The sequence below is a fragment of the Spermophilus citellus genome (genome assembly GCF_964194105.1).
Source record: "Spermophilus citellus genome assembly, chromosome: 1".
NCBI classification, from domain to species: domain Eukaryota; kingdom Metazoa; phylum Chordata; class Mammalia; order Rodentia; family Sciuridae; genus Spermophilus; species Spermophilus citellus.
The window spans coordinates 46,242,775-46,265,912 of NC_138182.1; the positions used below are offsets into that span (position 1 = coordinate 46,242,775).

Below are 23,138 nucleotides of genomic sequence, written 5' to 3' on the forward strand. Positions count from 1 at the left end.
TTTTAATATCTTAACATCTTAATTGTAATGATGTTTTTAAGTATGGAGTCATACCCTGTGGGCTTTTTTGCTTTTTCTTATTTTTGCAGAAATTAAAAATTACTGAATTATTCAATGGTTCCTTTACATAGGGAACAGAGAAATTAATGCATGCTGCTAGGTGAATAATATTAATCTTTGGTTATTCCAACAAAAATGTTTAGACTACCTCTAGAAATAAGAAGTACTATGCCATCTATTTATTAGATGTGTCTTATTAATACAAACTGAATGGGGTTTGAATTCCTGAATGGAGTATGAAAATTCCAAATTTCATTTGCATTTTTATAATATAATGGAGTACATTCAAATTTTAAAACTAAAGTTTTTCTTAATACAAAAGCAAACCTGTTACCTGCAAAGAAGTTTTAAAGTGAAAATAAGTAAAGTAAATAATTAGCACTCATAAATCCATTATACAATGAGACCACTCTCATCTACTATACCTTCTTTTGATGTCTATATATGTACAGATATGTATGAATGCAACAAAAAGGAGATCGAGTCTACACATAGTACTGTAATCACCTTCTATGCATAGCATAATTCATATAATATTTCATTATTAGATGTTTATGTCATAAATAAAAAATGAGAAATATCTTTCTGGTTAAACATTAGAGTACTTGGGAAATTGTTTACCTTGTAAATCACCTCATAGTAAGCTTCAAAGTGTCAGGATCTAATAATCACTTTGTTTTTCTTTTCTCTTCAGCATTATATCTTAAAATTCCCTCTAGCCCTAAATTACGAAAATATTTATCTATATTTAGGCAAGTACTTTTATGATTTATTTATAATTTTGATCTTTAACTCACCTAGAAATTATTCAGTATTTATGGCGAGATAGGGATTGAGCTTCAAAATTTTTAACTAAATGGTAAGCCATTTGCCTCAAGAGGAATTATTGGGTAATCCATCTTTTTCCCCTCAGGTTTCAAATAATGTCTTTATTGCATTCTTGCATATATTTGTAGACACAGTTCTAAATTTTATTCTGTTGTATTGATCTTTATGTTTATTTCCATATTTGGGCCAAATTAATTTTTTGTAGTTTTGTAGCTAAATTTTACTACATCTGATTAGCTAAGGACTTCTTCATTATTCTTCTTTTTCAATATATAACTATTTTTTTCTAATCTTTCACATCATTTCCAATCACAGTTGTAATTATATTAAAATTACAGATAAACTGCACAATATATATATATACAGCAACCAAAGTCTTTTTGTCCCTTAGCAAAATTTCATAGTTTTCGTGATATTTTGCACACTTCCTAAGTTTTTCACTTTTACCTTATATACTCAAAGAAATTCTTGTAATATTATTTGAGTTCTTAGAGTTTATTTTTGAAAGTCTGTTTTATAGTGTCTTAAAAGTGATAAAGTACACATAAAATTTACCATCCTAACCATTCTTAAATGTCCAGTTCAGTGGTATTATGTACATCCACACTATTGTGCTACTACCACCACGATTCATCCAGAGAACTTTTTTATTCCCAGCAACTCATTATTTTATTAAATGCTGGCTTAAATCCCTCTTTGCTACATGGTCAGTTCTCCAAAGTGATTACAATTACCACTTCTCTTTGATCCAACAGCAGCTAGTTAAAATAGTCAACCTGGTGGCCCACTCCCATTTCCCTTCATTTTTCCAAGTCTGAATTAAACTTGTTTTTAAGCTTTTGCCAGTCCTGCACCAAACAATTGTGATTTTTCCATATACAACAAGAGATGCTGACTTTCATTAACAAAAGCTTGTTTTAGGAACCTTTCATTTGCAGATTCATCCAACTAACTGGAGAGACCAAGAGCTTCCTTAGCTTTGCAAAGTCAGTAAGTATCCATGCCTGTCTAATGCATTGTGGTGGTGCATTGATTTTCATGTTGTGAGCTCACAGAACTCTTTAAGTCTGAAAACTCCAAATCCATTCAACATAACTCCCCATTCTACCTTCTCCCAACTGGTGGCAACTACCATTCTTTGTCTCTATGAATTTGACTACTCTAGATACCTCAGACATGTTAAATAATATAGTAGTTGTCCTTTGATGTTGGATTATTTCACTTAGCATAATGTTCTCAAGATTCATCTACATTGTAACATGTGTCAAAATTTTCTTCCTATATGGGTCTGAATAATTTCTCATTATATGTATCCACCACATCTTGCTTATGTATTCATCCATCAAAGAGCGCTTGAATTGCTTCCATTTGGGGGCCCTTGTAAATAATGCTGCTGTGAGCATGACGAACAACTGCTTCATACTGTTCTGCAGATCATGTGCTCACGTTGTACCATATAGATGGTTAATGAAAAAGTACACCAAGCTCCTCAGGCTTCATCAGCCTATATGTAAACATGGGGTCATAATCGTGACCACGATCCATACTTTACTGGCTATTTCTCTGACCTACTAAGTATGGAACCCTAGTCCTCCTCCCTCGCCCAAATATTTCCCAGGGAGTGGCTCACATAATGCTCAGATTTGCCTGCCTTCTTATTGTACAGGAAAGTTAAGAACCTGAGTTCTTTATTCCAGCCTCTCAATTGCTCCATACCCACAGGGGCCTTAAGGTAATAATGCCACAGGATGGTTTTCTTCCCCATCCTTTCATTATATCCTTTTGCCTATCCATAACAAAGGAGAAGGAAAGAACTGATCCACCAAGCAGAGTGCTTCTTCTTTAAGAGGAGGAGGAGCAAGAACATGAATACTCTTATGGTAATAATTTAGAATTGTTGTCACATAAATGGATGATGATAAGGTAGAAGTGTTTATTACAGAAGGTTGGATCTCCTTCAACATTCTTCCCGTTCTACTGCAGAATCTTAACTAGATCTATGATAAAATTGCTGTCTCCTTCTCAGATGAGACCCAATCTACAAAAAGTTTACAATCAAAAAGCTCTGGTTTCTGGCTTGCCAGAGGCAAGACAGGCATGGGAATTCTTTCCCTATGACTGCAAGATTTCATTAGCACCTTCCTGGCTTGCATCCTTTCAAGAACAGGCTACCTATTGGAAAGACTGCCATTCACCTCAAGATGGTCTTAATCCTCACAACAGCTTTCCCGGGTTTACCTAAGAGGAAACTGAGGCTTTCAGAGGTCTTGTAACTTACCCAATAAGAATTGTAATTGGGACTTGGGTTAGTTAACACATTTCAGGGCTTTCTGTATATGTGCTTTTTAAATTCCAAAATAGATTTATTTATCCATTTGGGGAACTTTCTTTTTCATGTTCTAAGTAAAATATTTGTATTTCACTAAAGGGGGGTTAGCAGCTGTGCATATATGATCTAGAGATTTTCCCAGCAAAACTTATTATTAATGCCTCTCTAAAGCACATTTAAAAATAATTAAAAATATATAGTTTGTTTTCATAGTCTTTCTTTTCCTTCATTTTAAAATTTGAATGAAGTTTCATTCTTGGAGCTGATCTTTGTCAACCATCTTCTGCTCCACCCATCTTAGCTTCGTGATCCCACGGTTATTCCCTAGACTCTGACTCAAGCCCAACATAAATTCCAGAGCTTGTCACTGTCACCTCCCCTTTGTATCCACCTCCCATCTCCTTGTCTCCTCTTGCCTGGCCATACTTAGACAAACTGCATCCATGGTTGAACCCAGTTCTCCACTTACTCCACCATGAACATGGTCCCACAACTAGGCTGACAGTGCTTACTTTAATTTCATGGTCACTGTCCTCAGCGGTGCCTTAAATGCAACTTGGTATTTATACTGCATTTCTCTGGCCCATTTTCTCCTTCCCCTGCTCAAGAATGTTTTACTCTTCTTCTCTCCTCAGATCTCTAATACTTTCTGCTTCATCTTAATTCTCACCTGATGACCTAGCTTCCTAGTACACTGCAAAAATCAAAACAGTCAGAAAAGAACTTCCAGAAGTTTCTACCCATGCATCTATCACATTCTGTGGATGAACTGAGCTGCTCCAAGGGAAGACAGGCTTCTCATATTACCCCATCCTATCTCTCACATACAAGGACATGGCTCTTGCAATTTTTTTTCTCTTTTCTGTATCTAATCTTCCCTTTCAACTGTATGACTTTCCTTAGGCCAAAAACATATTCTTTCCTCTTAAAATATTATTTCACTTTTTAAAAGCTCTCGCTGGACCTCTGGATCCCTCTCCAGCTACAGCTTCATTTCTCTCCCATCTTTAAAAAAAAATTTGTTTTAGATACTGGTTTTATTTTTAAGATTAAATCTACTCTGGGCCAGCAACCATACTCCTTCGATATTGATATGATAAATAGCATCTATGTGCTAATTATGTGCTTACCAATATGCAAAATTGTCAGGTAATTGTTACAGCACCACTCGGCCCCACCTCCTGACCTCTCTGATTTTTTTCCCTCCTAGTCAGTCTCCCTTCACTCACTATGCTCCAGCCATCCTTAGCCTCCCAATGTTCTGGGAATGTGTCAAGTGTGTCTACCTCAGGGCCTTTCCATTTGCTGTTCTTTTTGCTTGCTCCACCTCTTCATCCAGATACACTCATGGAACTCTCTTCAAATCAGTTAAGTCCAAATACACTCCACTAACACAGTTCTCTAAGTGTCCCAAAGAATTTATGTGGGGTCCATGGAGTCAACACTATTTTCAAAACAATCCTAAAATGTATAGCCCTCTTAATAATCTGCAATGTGCTCGTGAAACTCTACAAACATATTTTCTAAAATGTGGCTGTAGAATGATTTCATCATTTTTTGTTTGAGCATCATCAAGAAACACCAGATTTTCATTTTCATACTAGCTGAGAACATAACACTCAACCTCTCTTTACAGTTGTACTTGAAAAAAATAAACAAAAAACGCAGATAACCTGAGATCTACAACACTTTAAAAGTATTCCAGCCAACATCCACTTTAATGGAAGGACTGTTTCAAGTTCATGACGTTTATTCAATCTTCAAAAATAATTTGGACTTTATGCCTGGAGTTAGCCATAACTAAAAATGCCTTACTTAAATGCCCCCAAAGAATTGCTGTCACAAAACTGAAGTTTGGATGACATCTGGACCTTATGAGAGAGGATGGTATAACTCAGAAGGTTGCCTTCTGAGTTTGTGTTTTGATGTAGGTGATGGGAACAGCTACTTCGTCCCTCAGCACCATCAGTGAAAGTCCAATAGAACACATTTCTGGTCCTGCCAAGAAGAGCTGGAAAGCTCTCTTTCCCATTAAAATCTGGAGGGCATTTTTGCCACTGACAGGAAATTTCTGAAAGTGTTATTATTGCTTCAGCTGCCAGGAAGCTTGAGACCAAATTTGTAATTCATCTTTAAACCGAACATGACTCCTGCTCTATGTATTAACCTACTAACCTTCTTCTTACTCTCTTAGTCCTCTCTATTCATATTTTACCAAAGCTTGCTACACAGTACAGAATGTGAGAAAGTAACAGTATGTAAAGAGAAATCAGAAAAGAGGGACATTTCAAGTGGACCAAATAATATATGCAAACAGCTGGGAAAATGTCTGCCTTACATTGGGAGCAGAGGAGATCTTGGCATGACTGGCCAGAGGGTTAACAGTGGCAGAAAACACAACTGGAATGTCAGGGCATCGACTCTGCCTGGGGTGCTGTGAGCCCAGGATCTGTACAGTTCATGATACTTCATTAGGACCTCTGTTCAAGTATCACCTTATTAAGAAAATCCATCCTAGATGAATTCAACCAAAATACCCTCCGTGCACACAGACACACACACCACTCCATTGTTCTCTCTTTACCTTGTTTTATTTTCTTTCATTATGCTTATGAACACCTACCCTACGTATTATATAAATTTGTCTGCTCCTATGGTTATTAACTTCTCCCTCAATAGAATACCAGTTCTACAACAACAGAACTTTTTATGTTATTTTACCAGCCCAGCACCTAGAATAAATAGTCGCCAAAAAATATTAATTGAATGAATAGTAAGGTAGTTTAGCATCAAATTGAAAAAACCTATTAAACCATGCTAAGAAATTTAGACTTTATCCCACTAATAACAGGCAATGTCTAAGAGCTTATACAAATGTATTATGCATCATACTTCTCTTTTATAAAGATAACTCTGGCAGTGGCATAGAAAATACACCAGAAAGGAAATCCATGCAAAAAGAAAAAAGGGATGGATTGTAAAAGTTAAATGAAGGCAGAAAAGAAAAGATGAATTCATAAGAGACACATACAGCGAAGAAGGGGATACTATATCATAATAATGAAAGCAGGAATCAAACAGATCACCTGACAACCGTGTAACCTTGGGCAAGTTACTTTCTAATCCTTGGTTTCCCCATTTCTAAAATGGGAAGAATAATTGTACTTACCGCCCTCATAGTTTTATCATGAAGATTAAATGAGATAATGCATTAAAATAGAGAACGGATTAAATCAGGTGACCAGTGACAGGTGGTGAGTTCCATGAGGTCAGGAAGTATGTTTCAGACGCTGTTATATCACTGACACCCATACTCTGCTGAATCATAGCTGGCACTGAATGCATATTTGTTGAAAGCAAAGGAATTAATGAAGATGATTAACCAGAAAAGAAGTTAACCACAGGGAAATCTCTTCTACAGGATAAAACAAGTAGTGAAGATAAATTTGGTCAGAGGTGGGGAGACTGTGTCCAAATCTGCTCAGTTGGAGGATTTTGAGGAGAAGCCGATGGTGGGATCCACTACAGGGGATGTCTACTAGGTAAAAGAAAAAAAGAACCAGATGTCAAAAGAAGTATATGCTAGAGAAAGAACGATGGAGTTGAAGTCAAATCCTAACTTAATTGAACAGGTCAACTAAGGAAGATGCAAATAGAGCTAAAAGAAATGAATTACAGTAGAGGGGGTAGACAGAGAAGAGGGGAGGGGAGGGGGGATAGTAAAGGATAGGAAAGGCAGCAGAATACAACAGACACTAGTATGGCAATATGTAAATCAATGGAAGTGTAACTGATGTGATTCTGCAATCTGCATACGGGGTAAAAATGGGAGTTCATAACCCACTTGAATCAAAATGTGAAATATGATATATCAAGAACTATGTAATGTTTTGAACAACCAACAATAAAAAAATTAAAAAAAAGAAATGAAAACACTTAGCAATAGGAAAAGGCATCACAGAGACTGAGAAGCAGTAAAAAGGGTAATAGGATAGAGAAGAAAACTTAAAATTATGAAAGGAGAAGATGTGAGAAGAGAATGGTCAACGGCATCAAAATTTGGAAACAAATACAACTGGGTGAAAACTAAGGCGAGACCATTAGATTTGAGCAATTCAATTAAGAGGCCCTTGCAAAAGAAGTTTCATGAAGTAGTTGGTGGGCCAATGCTAGATGGCAGTGGGCTAAGGGGTAAACAGGAGGTGAGAAAAGGAGACAAGATTCAAAGATCAATACAAGATACAGTGGATCTGGCCATGGTACCACCGAAATCTGACCAGGTCACTAACTTCCACTACCACATCCAGGTGGTTGCTCCTATTAAACATTCACCAGGTATGGTGATTCAGTCACTATGGGGGCTGGGGGCTGAGAAGGATGGCAAGTTAGAGGCCATCCTAGGCAACTTAATGTCTCAAAATAAAATAAAAGGTTTGGGGATGTAGCTCAGTGGAGAATGTTTGCCTAGCATGCATGAAGCCTTGGATTCCAATTCAACTGAAAAAAAAAATCAAAAAGTATTTTTTCCGTAAGATTCTTGTGATATACATTACTCCGGAAACAAGGTTGGCTCCACTCATCAAGTGGAGCAAGGCTATCTTCACTGCTCCTGCAGTATGGATTGTTTTTATATCCCATGGGTCTTTCACCATAGAAAATATTTTTTAATTATTAAATAATGACCTGTAAAAAATATGATAGTTGCATAAAGCCCTTTAAATAGTCAAAAAGACAGCAGTCAATATATTTTACTGATCAAATTACTTCAAAGACATATATATCAGGAGTCATTGAGTTATTTAGATTTTATACCAATTTTTTAAAACAATTATAATTATGGGTACAAAAGCCCTGTATTTCTTTAGTCATAATTACTACCCTAAATAATATAAATCACTACATCCACCACTTTGCAAATGAGAAATCCACAATCCAGAGAAATGAAGAGTCCAGGTCAGAGTATGCTAGCTGATAGACAAACAAAGTCCAAATCTCAGAGCTTTAACACAATAAAGGTATATTTCTCCCTTTTGTCACAATATACTGTGGCTAGTGAAAGTGGAATGAGTAGTAATACACAGGCCTCTGCTCCATTAAGTCATTCAGGAATTCAGGAACCTTCCACTAGATAATCTGTATCTATCTGGCAGATGAAGGAAGAGACGGTGCAGATTATCCCCCAAAGAGCGTTAGAGGCCAAGTATTGTACTGGCCAGAAACACAGTCACATAATCCACCAATCTGCAAGTGAGAAACAAAGTCAAATGGTGGGTCTCAAAGAATAAGAGAAACACAGATATGGATGAGAACAGCATTCTTTGCCACAGTAGCATGTTCAAGTCACCTAACAATACATGACAGAGCTAAGGAGCAAACCCAGCACTTTCTAATTGTTCTGAAGAACCTTGATATTCTGTGTAGCTGCTCATTTGATTTCACTAAATCCCCGATTTTAGCATTTCTCCAAATGACAATGACAACAGATGGTTTATATTCCAAGGGTTCAATCAATATTACCGTAGACTAGTATTGTAGGTGTATTAATGTATGCTTTTTATCTTTTATTTTCTGCCCTACAATTTCCTTTTACAAATCAATAGTTTTAGCTTCCTGAGGTACACGCACATAGACATAAAACCCGAACTAGCTACTGATGCATGGGACTCTAAGAACTCTCTTACTTTTGATGCATTCCAGCATTCTACCTGCTTTCTTCATAGTCCTTTCAGCCCTACTGATCTCCTCCTTGTGGCTCTGGTCTCTTATCTTTGCAAGTGCTGTTTCATCTTAGACTGCTCTTCCCACAGAGGGCCACCTAGCTCATTCCCTTGAGATTGTGGCTCAAATATCACCTTCTCAGGGACAGCTTCTCCTTTGCAACCCCTTCCCACTCCACCCTCACTGACATCCAAGCTTTGTTTTCTTGGATAGCACTTCTCACTTTTCTGGGATAGCACTTCTCACCTTCTCATATGCCACGCAATTTACATATTTATGAGTTCATAAATTTTCCCTGCATTAAAATGTGAGCTTCGGGATAACAGAGGTTTTGTTTATTTTGCTTACTGTTCTATCTCTGGCACCCATAGCAGTGCTGGAAACACTATAAATATTTTTTGAATGTATGAATTGAGGGGCAAAGGAGTAAAATAAAGGAAAGCCCACACAGATAGATGTATACTATAGAAAGTGTTCTCACTCTGAAGCTGGATGCCTGGGTGTCCATTTCCCACTATGCTTCACAAACTGCAGAGATAGCCTACATACTTAGGTATGTATCAAATACTATGATATTACACAATTTTAAAGTAATACAAGAGCTTGGGTGAATAATCCAAATCAAAATGGTATATCTGCTCAGGTATACATTCCTGCCATTTTCTTTTCTACATAAAATAGATGGCTAGCTGGGTGTGGTGACACATGCTTATAATTCCAGCTACTGGTGAAGCTAAAGGAAGAAGGTGGCCAAGTTCAAGGCCAATCTGGGCAACTTAGGGAGACCCTGTCTCAAAATAAAAAAATAAAATAAAAAGGGTTGGGGTATGGCTCAGTGGTAAAGCTTTCCTGGGTTCAATCCTCAAGACCCCCCCCCCAAAAAAATAGATAGATATAGAAAACTGGGCCAAAAAAGAAATTGTCATTTTCATTTCTTCACCAGTTAAAAATAAATTTTACTCACATTTGTTCCTCAAATCTCTCTTAATAAGTCAAATGGAAAATTACTTTTAAAGCTATATCATCATATTCTAGTTTCCCTTCAGATCATATAAATCTTTCCCCTTTTTAAAAGGTAGATCATGACCTTTTAAAAATACTATGTTACCTTATAAAAGTGAAACTGTTTTTTCTGAAAACCCATCTGAAGAGTTAGGTACAAAGAAACATTTTCTTCTATATTAGTTCTTTTGAAGATGTTTTTAAAAACAATATTTTTGTTCAGTTTAGTTAAAATTAATGTACATTTCAGCTAAAACTTTTAATTCCAAAACTCTCATCTCAAATGTTTACTCTTAGGCTTGTCACTCAAAACACAGAATTCAAGAGCCAAAAGGCATTTTTGAAACCTAAAACATGGATAAGAGAGATGCTCACAGATTAAGCAAATTAAGAAACAAGGGCAAGAAGAAAGAGGAAGCAGAAGGGAGAGGAGAGGAATTTCAGGGAGAGGAGAGAGGAAAAGGAAGGAGAAGTAGAGGCCAGGAGAAGCAAGAGAGGCTGACTGCACACGTGTCTGCATGCTGTGGACCACGGTGGTGTACGAATGGTCCCAGCTACTGGTGATGCTGAGGTAGGAGGACTGCTTGATCTCAGAAGTGTGGGGCCAACCTGGTCCACACAACAAGACCCCGCCTCTTTGAAAAAATATATTTTTTAATTTAAAAAAAAGAATAGGAAAGGTATCAGAATACAACAGTTACTAATAGGGCATTATGTAAAATTGTGGATGTGTAACCGACGTGATTCTGCAATCTGCATTTGGGGTAAAAATTGGGAGTTCATAACCCACTTCAATCTAATGTATGAAATATGATATGTCAAGAGCTTTGTAATGTTGTGAACAACCAATAAAAAAAAGAAACAGGAAATCTGAAATAAACACATCAAACTAACATTTAAAGAATTCATGATACCAAATTACGTTCTGATGGTTTGAAAAATTCCTGGTACTCAAATGGCTCCTGAGAAGGTTAGAGATTCCAGTTCCACACATGATAAAATTAATCATATTTCCTTGATGTAAAACAAGAGCCTAACAGTTCTCCAAATACCCGCATAACGAAAAGCAGAAAGGAGGGAGTTATTACTATCCATTTTCATTGGTGGTGGGGGGGAAGCAACTATATAAAAATGGAAACACACTGAATTCTAAATTAAAGCTGTTATCAATAATAGCCTTTGACCACATTAAGCCACTTCACCAAATCAAAAATATGAATGTATTTAAAGTGACTAAACAGTCACAGAGTCTAATTCTCAATACCCAACAAAACCAAACAAATTTGCTCAGGGAAACTGCAATGTACTAACATGTTACGGTCTTTTCCAAAGGTCTATTCTTAGATGTAAAACAAACTCTCTTTAATTAAAACCTTTGCTTATAAACACATTTCCTGAGTAAGTAAAGCCTAACAAATCCAATAAGTGCAACCCTGCACCCTGGAAACAGAAAGAAACCCCAGGTCCTTTATAACAGTGGTTTCCTATAACCTTTCACCATTCCCACCAGGCAGTAAACACGCAACCTTAAACTTCGTGACAGCTTTCTAAATTTAAATAGCCTCAAATAATGCATCTTAAGTCATATGTAAAGGTTTGGTAAATTATTTATCATGTCTCTTATCTTTAATAATGGGATATCATGTTTAACTTGTAATCAAAATGGAAAGAAAGCTGTTATAGCATATATTACTGAACTGAGAGTCAGAGTTTCCAGTCTATATTTAGTTCACATTAAAATGGAAGCAAAGACGCAAACCAAGCTAAAAATAAAATGTTCTACAAAGATGAATTTTTAAAATGGATTGAAATCTAGCTTTATTTGGTTCCTTAAGTGCCGGTTGTATTTAGCAGCACCTTAACTCTGCAGTGCTTTGCAAAGCCAACTATACCATTTTCCACCTTCTAGAACAGGTCAGTCAACTACAGCCCTCAGACCGTATTCATGGGCCACACCTGCTGATCACCTGCTTTTATATAGTCAACAAGTGATTTTTATGTTTAAACAGATTCATTTAAAAAGGAGAAAATTATGTAAAATTTGAATGCCACTATCCTTAAATAAAGTTTAATTGGAACACAGTCACACGAAAGTATTGTCCATAGTTGCTTTACACTACAATGGCAGTTAGGTAAATATTTTTTTCTTTCTTTCTTTTTTAATTAACGTAGAATTGACAAATAATAGTTGTCTATATTTCTAGTGTGTGACATCATATTTTGATATATGTATACATTATGAAATACTTAAAACAGACTAATTAGTATATTTATCACCTCTCATACTTTTCTATGGTGAGAACATTTGAGATCTCTCTTGGCAATTTTCAATACATTTTTTTAATACATTATTAAGGATGGTAAGCACTCTAGTTACAACAGAACTCAGCCTATTGTCCAGAATAAGGTCCAGAACCCATTTGTCCTGTCTATCTAATAATATACCTTTTGACCAACATCATTGCACCCCTCCTTCGGGCCCCTGCCTGGTAACCATCATTCTCAGAAATGAGTAATTTTGACAGAGATTTCATGGCCTACAAAATTTAAAATATTTACTATGTGATCCCTTATAGAAAGTTGGCCAACTTCTACCATAGATGAACATTGATTATTGTTTGAGATATCTTGCTGCTCATCACTGATCAACATGTAAAAATTCCCACTTGCCATTCATTTTATATTCAGTTTCTGAACAATAAACCTGTCAGTATCACATTATTCTCTTTTCTTTTTTTTGTTTGTTGTTTCTTAGTTGTAGATGGCCCCAATACCTTTAATTTGTTTATTTATTTGTATGTGGTGCTGAGGATCAAACCCAGTGCCTTACACATGCTAGGTGAGTGCTCTACCACTGAACCACACCCTCAGCCCTTATTCTCATTTCTTAACACTTTCTGGCCAAGTTTCTGTTTCTCATCCTATTTGGATCATTGCCTAATTAAAATGTTTCCATCCAGAACTGCAGCTAATAGTTTTAAATAATATTTTCCAATTTATTCTGTTTGGGTTTTAAACACTGCACTTAAACCATCATGACCTACTAACACACTACCACCTACACTATGGAAAACACTGAGCAAGTCTTCCCTAGTCTACTCTACCAAGGGTGAATGGTAAAAAAAAATGATGTCTTAATTGCATAAATTACATTTCATAAAGCACAGAAAATTATGAACAGCATTTTTATATTTTGCTTTATCATCAAAGTACAGAAGTTTATTTATACATCTTTCATGTTAAATTAAAGCCAACATACTAATTGAAGAATGTGACCATTATTCTTTTCCTACTAGGTGTAAAGAGATTTCTTAATCCACATATAACACTGTCCCAAAGTTCTGAATATCTTTACAGTGTTTAGTTATGTTTTCTCTAAATTTAAAGACTCAACTATGGCCATCCAAAATTAACCATAAAATGCTGGGCATGGTGGCCCATGCCTATAATCCCAGCAACTCAGGAGGATAAGGCAGGAGGACCACAAGTTCAAGGCCAGCCTCAGCAATTTAGCAAGACCCTGTCTCAAAACAAAAAGTTTTTAAAAGGCCTGGGGATATAGCTCAGTAGTAAAGTGCTCTTGGGTTCAATCCCCAGTGACCACCTGAAACAAAAATTAACCATAAAAATACATATAAATATCAAAAGTAATGAGAACACAATGAACCTAATCAGGAGGTATTTTTGACACACAAGTTTCATGACCTTAGCCAAGATGACTCAATGGCCGAAAAAGTCATTGAGATAGTTCCCATTTGTTTATGACAGTTGAACAATCTAGCCTGCAAGCTGTCTAAGATTCCTCTGGCCATTCCTGCAAAAATTAAAGATTACAGTATTCATGAACCAACAGAAAGCATGTAAAGCCTCCTTCACACTCCTGTTCAAAACCCAACTGGTTGGAGTTTGTGTTACTGTTCCTTCAAAATCTCATTCTCAGTATATACCTGTGTTATTCTCTAGGTTGCAGAGAACACAAAATCCACAAATTCAGGAATATTAGGGAAAGGCAAAGAAAAGGAAGTAAAAAATAGCAGTATTCTGCTCCCACTGGGCTTTCCACATCAGAACCATTTTCATTTTTGTAGGACTTTTTGCCTCGGGGAAATAAAGGCAGCCCTAAAATTACCTAGTTTTTAACTTGTGAAATTCCACTCAGCCGATACAGAAAAGAAAAACAATGAAAAGAGAAAAAGGAAAAAAAAATAGTAAAGAGGCAGCAAGACCTACAAAGAAACCAAGGGGGGAATGGAAAATGAAAAGGGAAACAAAAGTCTACCATGTAGGTAGGCATGAGAGGAGGGCAGTAAGACCTACATGAGGATTTTATTAAGCCACCCTGATTTTTTTTTTTTTAGAATTGTTTTTAGTTGTAGATGGACACAATATGTTTTTATTTATTCATTCATTCATTCATTCATTCATTGTGGTGCTGAGGATCGAACCCAGTTCCTCACATATGCAAGGCAAGCGCTCAACCACTGAGCTACAACCCCAGCCCGGCCATACTGATTTTGAAAGCATATCAGTCCTATTCTTTACTTTAAAAAGTCAACATGTCCACCACCCAAAAGCTGAGATTAATGTGTTGTCCTAGAATAACCCTTATTTCCTTCCATACAGAACTGATTCATTAAATAATGTGTCTTGTTAGGTTGAACCATATGAAATTCTATATTTTTCACCAATTTTGACCTGCTAATAAGGCAATTTCACATAGCTCAATCTAATATATTGGAATATATCTCCATCATGGAATGTATTTCCATCATTAAGAACAGTTATATACATATGAGGTATGTATAAAAGCCACTACAAAAATAATCTCCATATTATATCTCAAAGAAAACATGTTTATAAAACATTCCTATCGGTATTTTTAAGATAAGGATGTCCATATATACAATATGTACTTCTAAAATATATATATGTATAAAAAGTCTATAAATGTATAATATATATTTTTTGATATATATATGTGTGTGTGTACACACACACACACACACACACACACACACACACTCTCTCTCTCTCTCTCTTGTATGTACATAGAAATTTTCTGGAAGCACACCAAGAAAATGTCACCACTAGGGCTGGGGGTATAGCGTATAGTGAATGACAAAGAACTTGCCTAGCATTCCAAAGGTCCCAGGTTCAATTCTTAGCACCACCAAAAAAAAAGAAAAAGAAAAAGAAAAGTGTCCCCAATGTCTGCCTATGAAAGGGAGACCAGAGGTCTGGAGTAAGAGGGAAATTACTTTTTATTCGATACCTTTCTATTTATATGTAACATCTATCTCTACTACTGTCTGAACATTTTAACATATGCATGTATTACTTTTTCTGTTAAGAAAAAGTCTGAACATTTTTCAAATTCACCAGTAATTTAATGTCCTTCACTAATGTCCAAATCATTTAAAATGTTACAAAGAACACTTTAAATAAGGTAATTTCTTCAGTTAGCAGCCTTTTTTCACCCTAAACCTAAACTCGCTCCTAAGTAGCTTTACAACCCTAATCTTAGAGGAAATTAAAATTACTACACCTGTGTTAACAATATTCATATATCAGAAGCATTATATGTAAGTATGTAATATATAGTTATTCAAGAAATATTTTTGCCCTCTATGTACAATATACTCTTCTTTAAGCCCTGGACTCATCTACAGATAAATGCTTGATAAAGAAAGCATATATACATAAGCATGTGCATATGTATGTATATAGTTTACATGTGTGTTCCCAGGATTGAAGCCACCACTAGTAAACCCAATCTACCAGACCAAGTGGTCTTTTGGTGCATCTTCCAAATGTATAAGCAGGAACTACTAGTGTTATCTTACATGTGACTAGGCTTTGAGCTAGTCCTGGGGCCCCATGTCCACCAAGTTTTTTTTCATCTTACACACCAGCGGAAAGGATCAAGAGACTATCTTTTTCTAAAGATTCTTCCCTTAATTCTTACCTGAATTAGAATTGAAGTCTGAGAATCAACAGTTAAATTTAGCAATTCTCAATCTATACATTCCCTCACCACCCTCACCTTCTTCCCTGAGAATCAACATTTATGATGAGAGATACTTGGGTTGGGCACAGAGGTACAGGCCTGTAATCTCAATGACTTGGGAGACTAAGGCAAGTCAGATTAAAGCAGGAAGATTGCACAAGGCCAGGCTCCACAGTTTAGCAAGACCCTACCTCAAAATAAAAAATACAAAGGGCTAACGATACAGTTCCTTGTACAGTGTTTCTAGGTTCAATTCCCAGTAACACACACACATATGCACACAAAGCAGGAAAAGAAGGGCTGTAATTCATGAAGCTTGTAGAATATATAATCATTCCGGATTGTGAGATGTGGAATGTGAGATTGAGGCTCACTGGTCTCAGCAATCTAAGGTCCTGATCTAAGGTGTTCACTTATGAATAGCTGATGAATTCATGTGAACCCTAACATATATGAGCAAGTGTAAAATGCAGAATTTTTCATATTCAATACATTTTTTGAAATTCAAACATTTTATTCAATGATAATAATTATCTGTATTCATAGCAAAATATGCTCAATATTTTTATTAGAAAGCCAAACAGAAACCAAAAATAATTATGTTTTCACTTTAGTCTCCATAAACTTGCTTTACCCCAAACCATAGATAACAACAAAATTAAAGAGTATAATCTTAGCTATTACCACAAGTTCACTGACCTTAGGAAACCAATTCTCATGAAAATAGTTGTAGAATGACTTTTGCAATTTTTTTTTAATTTTCACTTTTTGTAATGGGGATTGAACCCAAGGGCATTTGCCACTGAGCTACATTCCCAGGCCTTTCTATTTTTTATTTTGAAACGAGGTTCACTAAGTTGCTTAGGGCCTCACAAAGTTGCTGAAGCTAAACTTGAACATGTGATCCTCCTGCTTACCCCCAAATCTCTGGGATTACAGGCATATGCCACTGCCCATGACGGCAAATTTATTTTTAAAGAGGACAGCCAAACCCAATAATTTTACTGGTTCCCTTTTCGAATTCCTCATGAAAGTTGTCCATTGACAACAAACTCTCACTGTGGATTTTTAAAGATGAACATTAAAATATACGAATAATCTTTTAATATCCATAATCATTTGCTTTGTGTTCATGATCAAATTAAGACAACTTTGGAACCTTATAGGCCGGGACAGCACAAAGCTTCATAAACGAGTAACATAACCTCCATATAACAACATATATGTATATATGTCACATATATGCAACTTTTTAATTATCAAAAACAACCGTGGATGTATGGTCTCAACTCTAACTTTGCAGGAACTCGCAAAAACGAAAACCTGGCCAGCTTTCTGTTGGATGCACGGTGAGTGCTCGAACAAGGAGCACCATCCATTTACCACTGGTGTAGGCTCAGGGCTTCTGCTTACCAGACAGCCGCAGGAGGAGGACAGGATGCCAGGTGTCACCTCCCACCAACCCTCCCAGATTGAGCCAAGAGAAGAGCAGCCTTCTGCCCACTGGAAGGAAAGTGGCAGGCGCACCTTAGTCTGACTGGTTGGCCTACACACGCAGCGAACATGCTACCGAAACACGCCACCACAAGGAGGAAAAAATAAAACACTTCTTTTAAGTTCAGCTTTTCTCACGCTCCTGCCAAGCGGCTAGTTCCCAGTTCCTCGGCCAGGCCTGACAGGGACTCAGGATCCAACCATGGAAGCCTTGGAGCTCCCAGGCCTGAAATCCCAGGCTGCGGGGTGGTCAGTCCGCACCCTTGGCCCCTCCCTTCCCCCAAACCCCGCCCCACACTCCAGGCCCCGCCCCCTCCCCTTTTCCGTCTAGTTCCTGGGATCACCCAGCGCGCATTTGCTGCGCCCCAGGCGCCCTCTCCAGCTCCCAAATCCTCCGCCTCCCAATCTCCATGCTCCCGCAGCCCTCCTTCCCGCCTCACCTTGGTCCGGATCTGTCCCGAGGTGGACACTTTTCGGATCAGTTTCTGGGGTCCCTCTTGCTCTACTTCGCTGTCAGATGAATCCTCTCCGGGCCCCGTTGAAGCAGCGGAGGGGGTGACCACAGTGCCAGTCCCGGCAGCAGCTCCTCCAGCGGCACCCGGAGGGTGGTGCTGGCCACTGGGTCCCGCCATCCTCTCCGACTCCTGCAGGGACAGAGCACCGCCCGGCGTGGGGCGGTGGCAGAGATCAGAGGGTGGGCTCTACCCTGGCAGTGCCCCGGAACCCTGCGCCCAGCTGATGCCGCCATCTTCGGTTACCCTTACCCTAGCCACCCCCACGGGGAAAGGATCATTGGGGACCAGATGCCCAGCAGTCAGGGACTGGACAGGCTTTTCTGCTCCATTCCCGCCAGAATTTCTGTGTAATGAAGCACTGTAGACACAGAACCCTTTCCCTACTAGGACCCCTGTGTACCCAACCTGAGAATAAGACCAGCGCAGGTTGAGAGGACAGGATGACAAAGGGATAGGCCAAACACCCTCCTATTTCTTCTAGGGTCTGGGGTCCTCGGGATGGACTAGAAGGCAGGACGGCAGAAAACCTAGGTAGTAGTCAATCCTGCCACAGGTCAGACAGGGACGGATGGTGCTCCCTCCCTTGGTTATGGGCAGCAAGGGTAAGAATGGCCCCTCTCAGTACTTGGATCTACCTCCCGACTCCCTAGAGAGCATCCCACCACTTCCTGGACCCCGAATCTCTGCAGACACTTGGGCATTGTTGCATGGTTCCAGCAGAAAAAAAAAGTCCCCTCTGCCCCGTGTTTGTCTCACGACCCCCAGCCCCACTCTGGGGACCATACCTCTCCCTCCTCTGCCTGGAAGTGCCGGCCCTTAGAACTCTCTCCACCGTGGTGATTTTTAGGTTTTGGTCCACCCCCACCCCCATCGGGCGCACGAGGAAGTGAAGGGTATTTTCCGGGAGGTTTAGCTCTGCTCTGAGAACTTTTCGTTCAGAAAGAGGGATCCCCTTTGCTAACAGGAAACTGGAAAGAGCGTAGAGAGAGCGCAGAAACCAGAGAGGACACGCAGCCCAAGACGACAGAGTGCAAAGTAAATGTCTTAATTGAAGTGCTAACGGAGACTGCCTGAAAGAAAACAAGGCATTCAAGCTATGTGAACACCAGTACCCGAACACAGGGCGGTGGGGGCGGGGTGTTAAAAAGGAGAGGGGGGGAAAAAACCACTCGTATACACACTGGGAAGTCCTGGGAGAGCCACTCCCTAACCAGGACTGGAGCGGGAGGAAATGGGATCGAACAGGCTGTAGTCACCGCTCAAAACTCGCCCCTTGCAAGCCAGTTGTGTGGGTGCTTGAGAACAGCAGCCTTGCTGCAGGTCATGCACACTCAATATTCAAAGGTCCCTTACAGGTCTGGAACAGCTTGAAGAGAAAATACTAAAATGACAGATTCTTCTTGTCATCCAAAGAGAACTTCAAACTATTGTTAGCTATATTTTTAAATAGGGTACAAAGTCCTTGACAGACCATAGAGTCTCTTCACCTGGATAAAGCACTCAGTCTCTGCAACATGTCCTTACCCTTCTATACACATTCCTTTTTAATTTTATTTATTTATTTATTGGTTGACTTGACCTTTAACATTCCTCCATATAACAACACATATGTATATATGTATATATGTAACTTATATATGCAACTTTTTAATATTAAAAACAACACATGCAACTTTTTAATTGTAACTAAGATTCTGGGTTTTTCCCTCCTAGTTGCAATCCAACTTCCAACAATAATCTGATTTATGTGTTAGGGCTGACAGTTCTAACAAGTTTTAAGAAAGAGTATGCAAATCCTAACACTGTAGATTAAATTCATGAAAATGTAAAATGCACTGACTAGTTTCTATCCTCCAAGACAAGGAGACTGCTGCCACATAATGCTTACAGAGATGACTTCTCTAGCTTCAGCTACTGCTTAGGAAAAGAAGGAGCCAGCAAAATGAACTTGAAGAGTTCTTCTGGCCCTATAAACACGTAATTTTATATCTAGAAACACATATATCACTGGAAATTCTTTAAGAGAAAAATAAGCAAAATAATGGCCTTTATCCCCATCTGACATTTAGTCACTGACAAGTCTATGACTTAACAATGTAGTAAAAGATACCCAGTAAAGGGTCTTTTGAAAGAATAAGTTTAATTCAGCCCTCTTTCAATGTAAAGAAACTGAGGTATAAAAGCACAAACTGGGACCAAAGTCAAAATTGTGATTACTATTCAAATGTTCTATTCACTTTATCATATTAAATAACAAAAATAAATTTGTCCTCTATCATTTACTTCTACTCACACATTATGCTTTCAAGTTTTATATAGCAACATTTTCCAGAATTCAGGGAAGGGGTGGTTAAATGGAAAGTCTTTTTTAATGCCTATGCCTACTGTGTGATCCAAAAGGAATAGTATGGATTACATATGGGGGGGAGTGACCAAGGATTGGACTCAGGGGCACTTAACCACAGAGTGACATCCCAGCCTTTGTTTTTATATTTAATTTAAAGACAGGGTTTCACCAAGTTGCTTAAGGCCTCGCTAAATTGCTGAGGCTGGCTTTGAACTCTTGATCCTCCTGCCTCAGTCTCCCAAACCACAGGGATTACAGGCATGCACCACCACACCCTGCTTGGATTACATTTTTATTCTTTGATTCAACACTGATTGCTTAAAGATACTTTAAAGCACTTTTACATCCAGGAACTGGGAAATTAATACCTCAAAGTAAATGTATTTCTTACTTATAAAGATTTAACCTCACAGTCAGCTCTATAATTTCTCTACCCTGTAGAAAATTCAGGGTGAGCCCAGTGTGGTGGTCCACACCTATAATCCCAGACTGAGGCAGGAGGATCACAATTTCAAAGCCAACCTCAGCAACTTAGCAAGGCCCTGAGCAACTGCAGGAAGACCCTATCTCTAAAAAGGCTTAACCCTCAGTGGTTAAGCACCCCTGGATTCAATCCCTGGTACCAAAAAATAAATAAATAAATAACTCAGAAAATATGGTGTAGGCAAATGAATAAATGCCACCTCACTTCCCAAGAAAGGAAGCTCATCAAAATTCTTTTCAACCATCTCTTCTGAGAGACTTTTAAGGAATCCCTAATTTAAGGTACTTTTATTATTGTTACTTTGAGATCTCTGAGGTTTCCTGCATCATATATATATATATGATGAAGATGCATAAATCATAGCCAAATATTATGCTCATACCAATTTTATGAATATTAACATATAACTATCTACAGATGTAATCTGAATTATATTCTTATCAATCACTACTCATAACAAAACAGAATACCATTAACAACTTTTAAATTCCATACATTCTGTGGTTTAATATTAAATATGATAGCACAAATAGGCTGAATGCTACATTTTATATCCTGAAGACAAGTGTGCACATTTAAAAATTCATATTCTAGGACTCCTGTTCCTCATCAGTAAGGAACACATGTTCAAGGAACTTTGCCAGTTGACCAAGTACATGCCCAGAAGACTGTTTTCACTAAAACTTTAGAACCATTTCCATGGTACACTTTTCTTACATATTCATAATTTAACATTCAAACTTTATCTTATTAAAATTTCCTTAGTTGTTATCTGAATGAAAAAGATTTGAGATCAATTGTGGTATCAATTGCACATACATGTGGTCACCCTTGTAACTAAGGCAAAAATCTTTCATTATCTAAATATAATGCAGTACTACATTAGTTATCTCTCATTTCTAGTCTGATCCTATTCCTTTGAAATTCTTTCCTTCCTAATTTTTTATAAATTTGGATTGTTTTACAGACACTATCTGGTATTATATCATTTGGAAATATAAACAAAATGTAGTAGGTGAAATGTACTCTAATACCCTTCCACTAAGAACTACTTTCTACATGCCTGTAATTCCAGTGGCTCCACAGGCTAAGGCAGGAGAATCAGGAGTCAGCCTCAGCAACTTAGGGAGGTCCTAAGTAACTCAGTGAGACCCTGTCTCTAAATAAAATACAAAAACTGGCTGGGGATGTAGCTCAGTGGTTAAGTGCCCCTGGATTCACTCCCCAGTACCAAAAAAAGAAAAAGAAAAAGAAAAGAAAAAAGAAAGAAAGAATGAATTACTTTGTAAATAGTCCTACATTTTGTAAATTTTGGCTTGAATTCTACTTACCCCCTCCTCCAAGATATTACTGAGTAAGGATTGCTTGGCTAAACATCTTCCTGACAATCCAAACCCACAACCAAAATACTTTTTAATTGATTATAAATTTAGGTAATACCTATATTTCCACTGAGACCTGATTATATTCCAAAGCTAGCATTAATGAAAACACACAGAAACTTAAATGCTAACATTATCATCTTTAGGCCCAATGTCCCAGCCAGAGTAGAGGGACTACTAGCTAATTTAAATGTTCCCATTTAAAGAACAAAGAATGTCATGAAGTCCCAGCAACTGCTTGTCAGCTGCAGACAAGGGTGCATTTTTGACAAGAAGTACTGTTCTCTAGGCTGGGATATAGCTCAGTGGTACAGCCCTTGTCTAGCAAATTTGAGGCCTAGTTTTGATCCCCAACACAATAAAAAAGAAACAAGAAAAAAGAAAAGAAATTATGTTTCCTTTACACTTAGCTAGCATCCATTCCTGATAGTTCATTCACTCTTCTGCCGGAAGAGTAGCCTCATTATCACATTTTAGATCACATCAAAAAAGAATGAGGGCTAGGACTATGGCTCAGTGGTAGTGCACTTGCCTGACATGTGTGAGGCACTGGGTTCGATTCTTAGCACCACATATAAATAAATAGAATAAAGGCCTATCAACAACTAAAAATAATATTAACCAAAAAAAAGAATAAGGCCAGGTGCCATGGCGCACACCTGTAATCCCCATGATTCAGGAGGCTGAGGCAGGAGAATCGCAAGTTCAAAGCCAACCTCAGCAAAAGCAAGGCACTAAGCAACTCAATAAGACCCTGTCTCTAAATAAAATACAAAATAGGGCTGGGTATGTAGCTCAGTATTCAAGTGCCCCTGAGTTGAATCCCTGGTACACCCCCCACCAAAAAAAAAAAAAAAAAAAAAAAAGAATGGGAATACTGCTTGTTATATGCCATAAGGGATAATGCAACAGGATAAGTGTAATATTAATATCATTTATTTGCTACTGGATAGTCCTTTTTAAATGTAAATG

The 23,138-nt window shown here is 37.9% G+C and overlaps 1 protein-coding gene across 6 annotated transcripts in view; it reads right to left on the reverse strand.

Moving 5' to 3' along the window:
* DGKH (diacylglycerol kinase eta) overlaps positions 1-23,138 on the reverse strand; it is a 195,969-nt gene that overhangs the window by 169,801 nt on the left and 3,030 nt on the right. For all 6 annotated transcript variants that reach the window (XR_014020872.1, XR_014020873.1, XM_081284538.1 and 3 more), the window contains exon 2: positions 17,879-18,082. Coding sequence is in view for 4 of the 6 variants with exons in the window: in XM_081284538.1 (XP_081140664.1) it covers positions 17,879-18,082 (204 nt within the window). In the remaining 2 variants the exon portion in view is untranslated. The remainder of the gene's footprint in view (positions 1-17,878; positions 18,083-23,138) is intronic.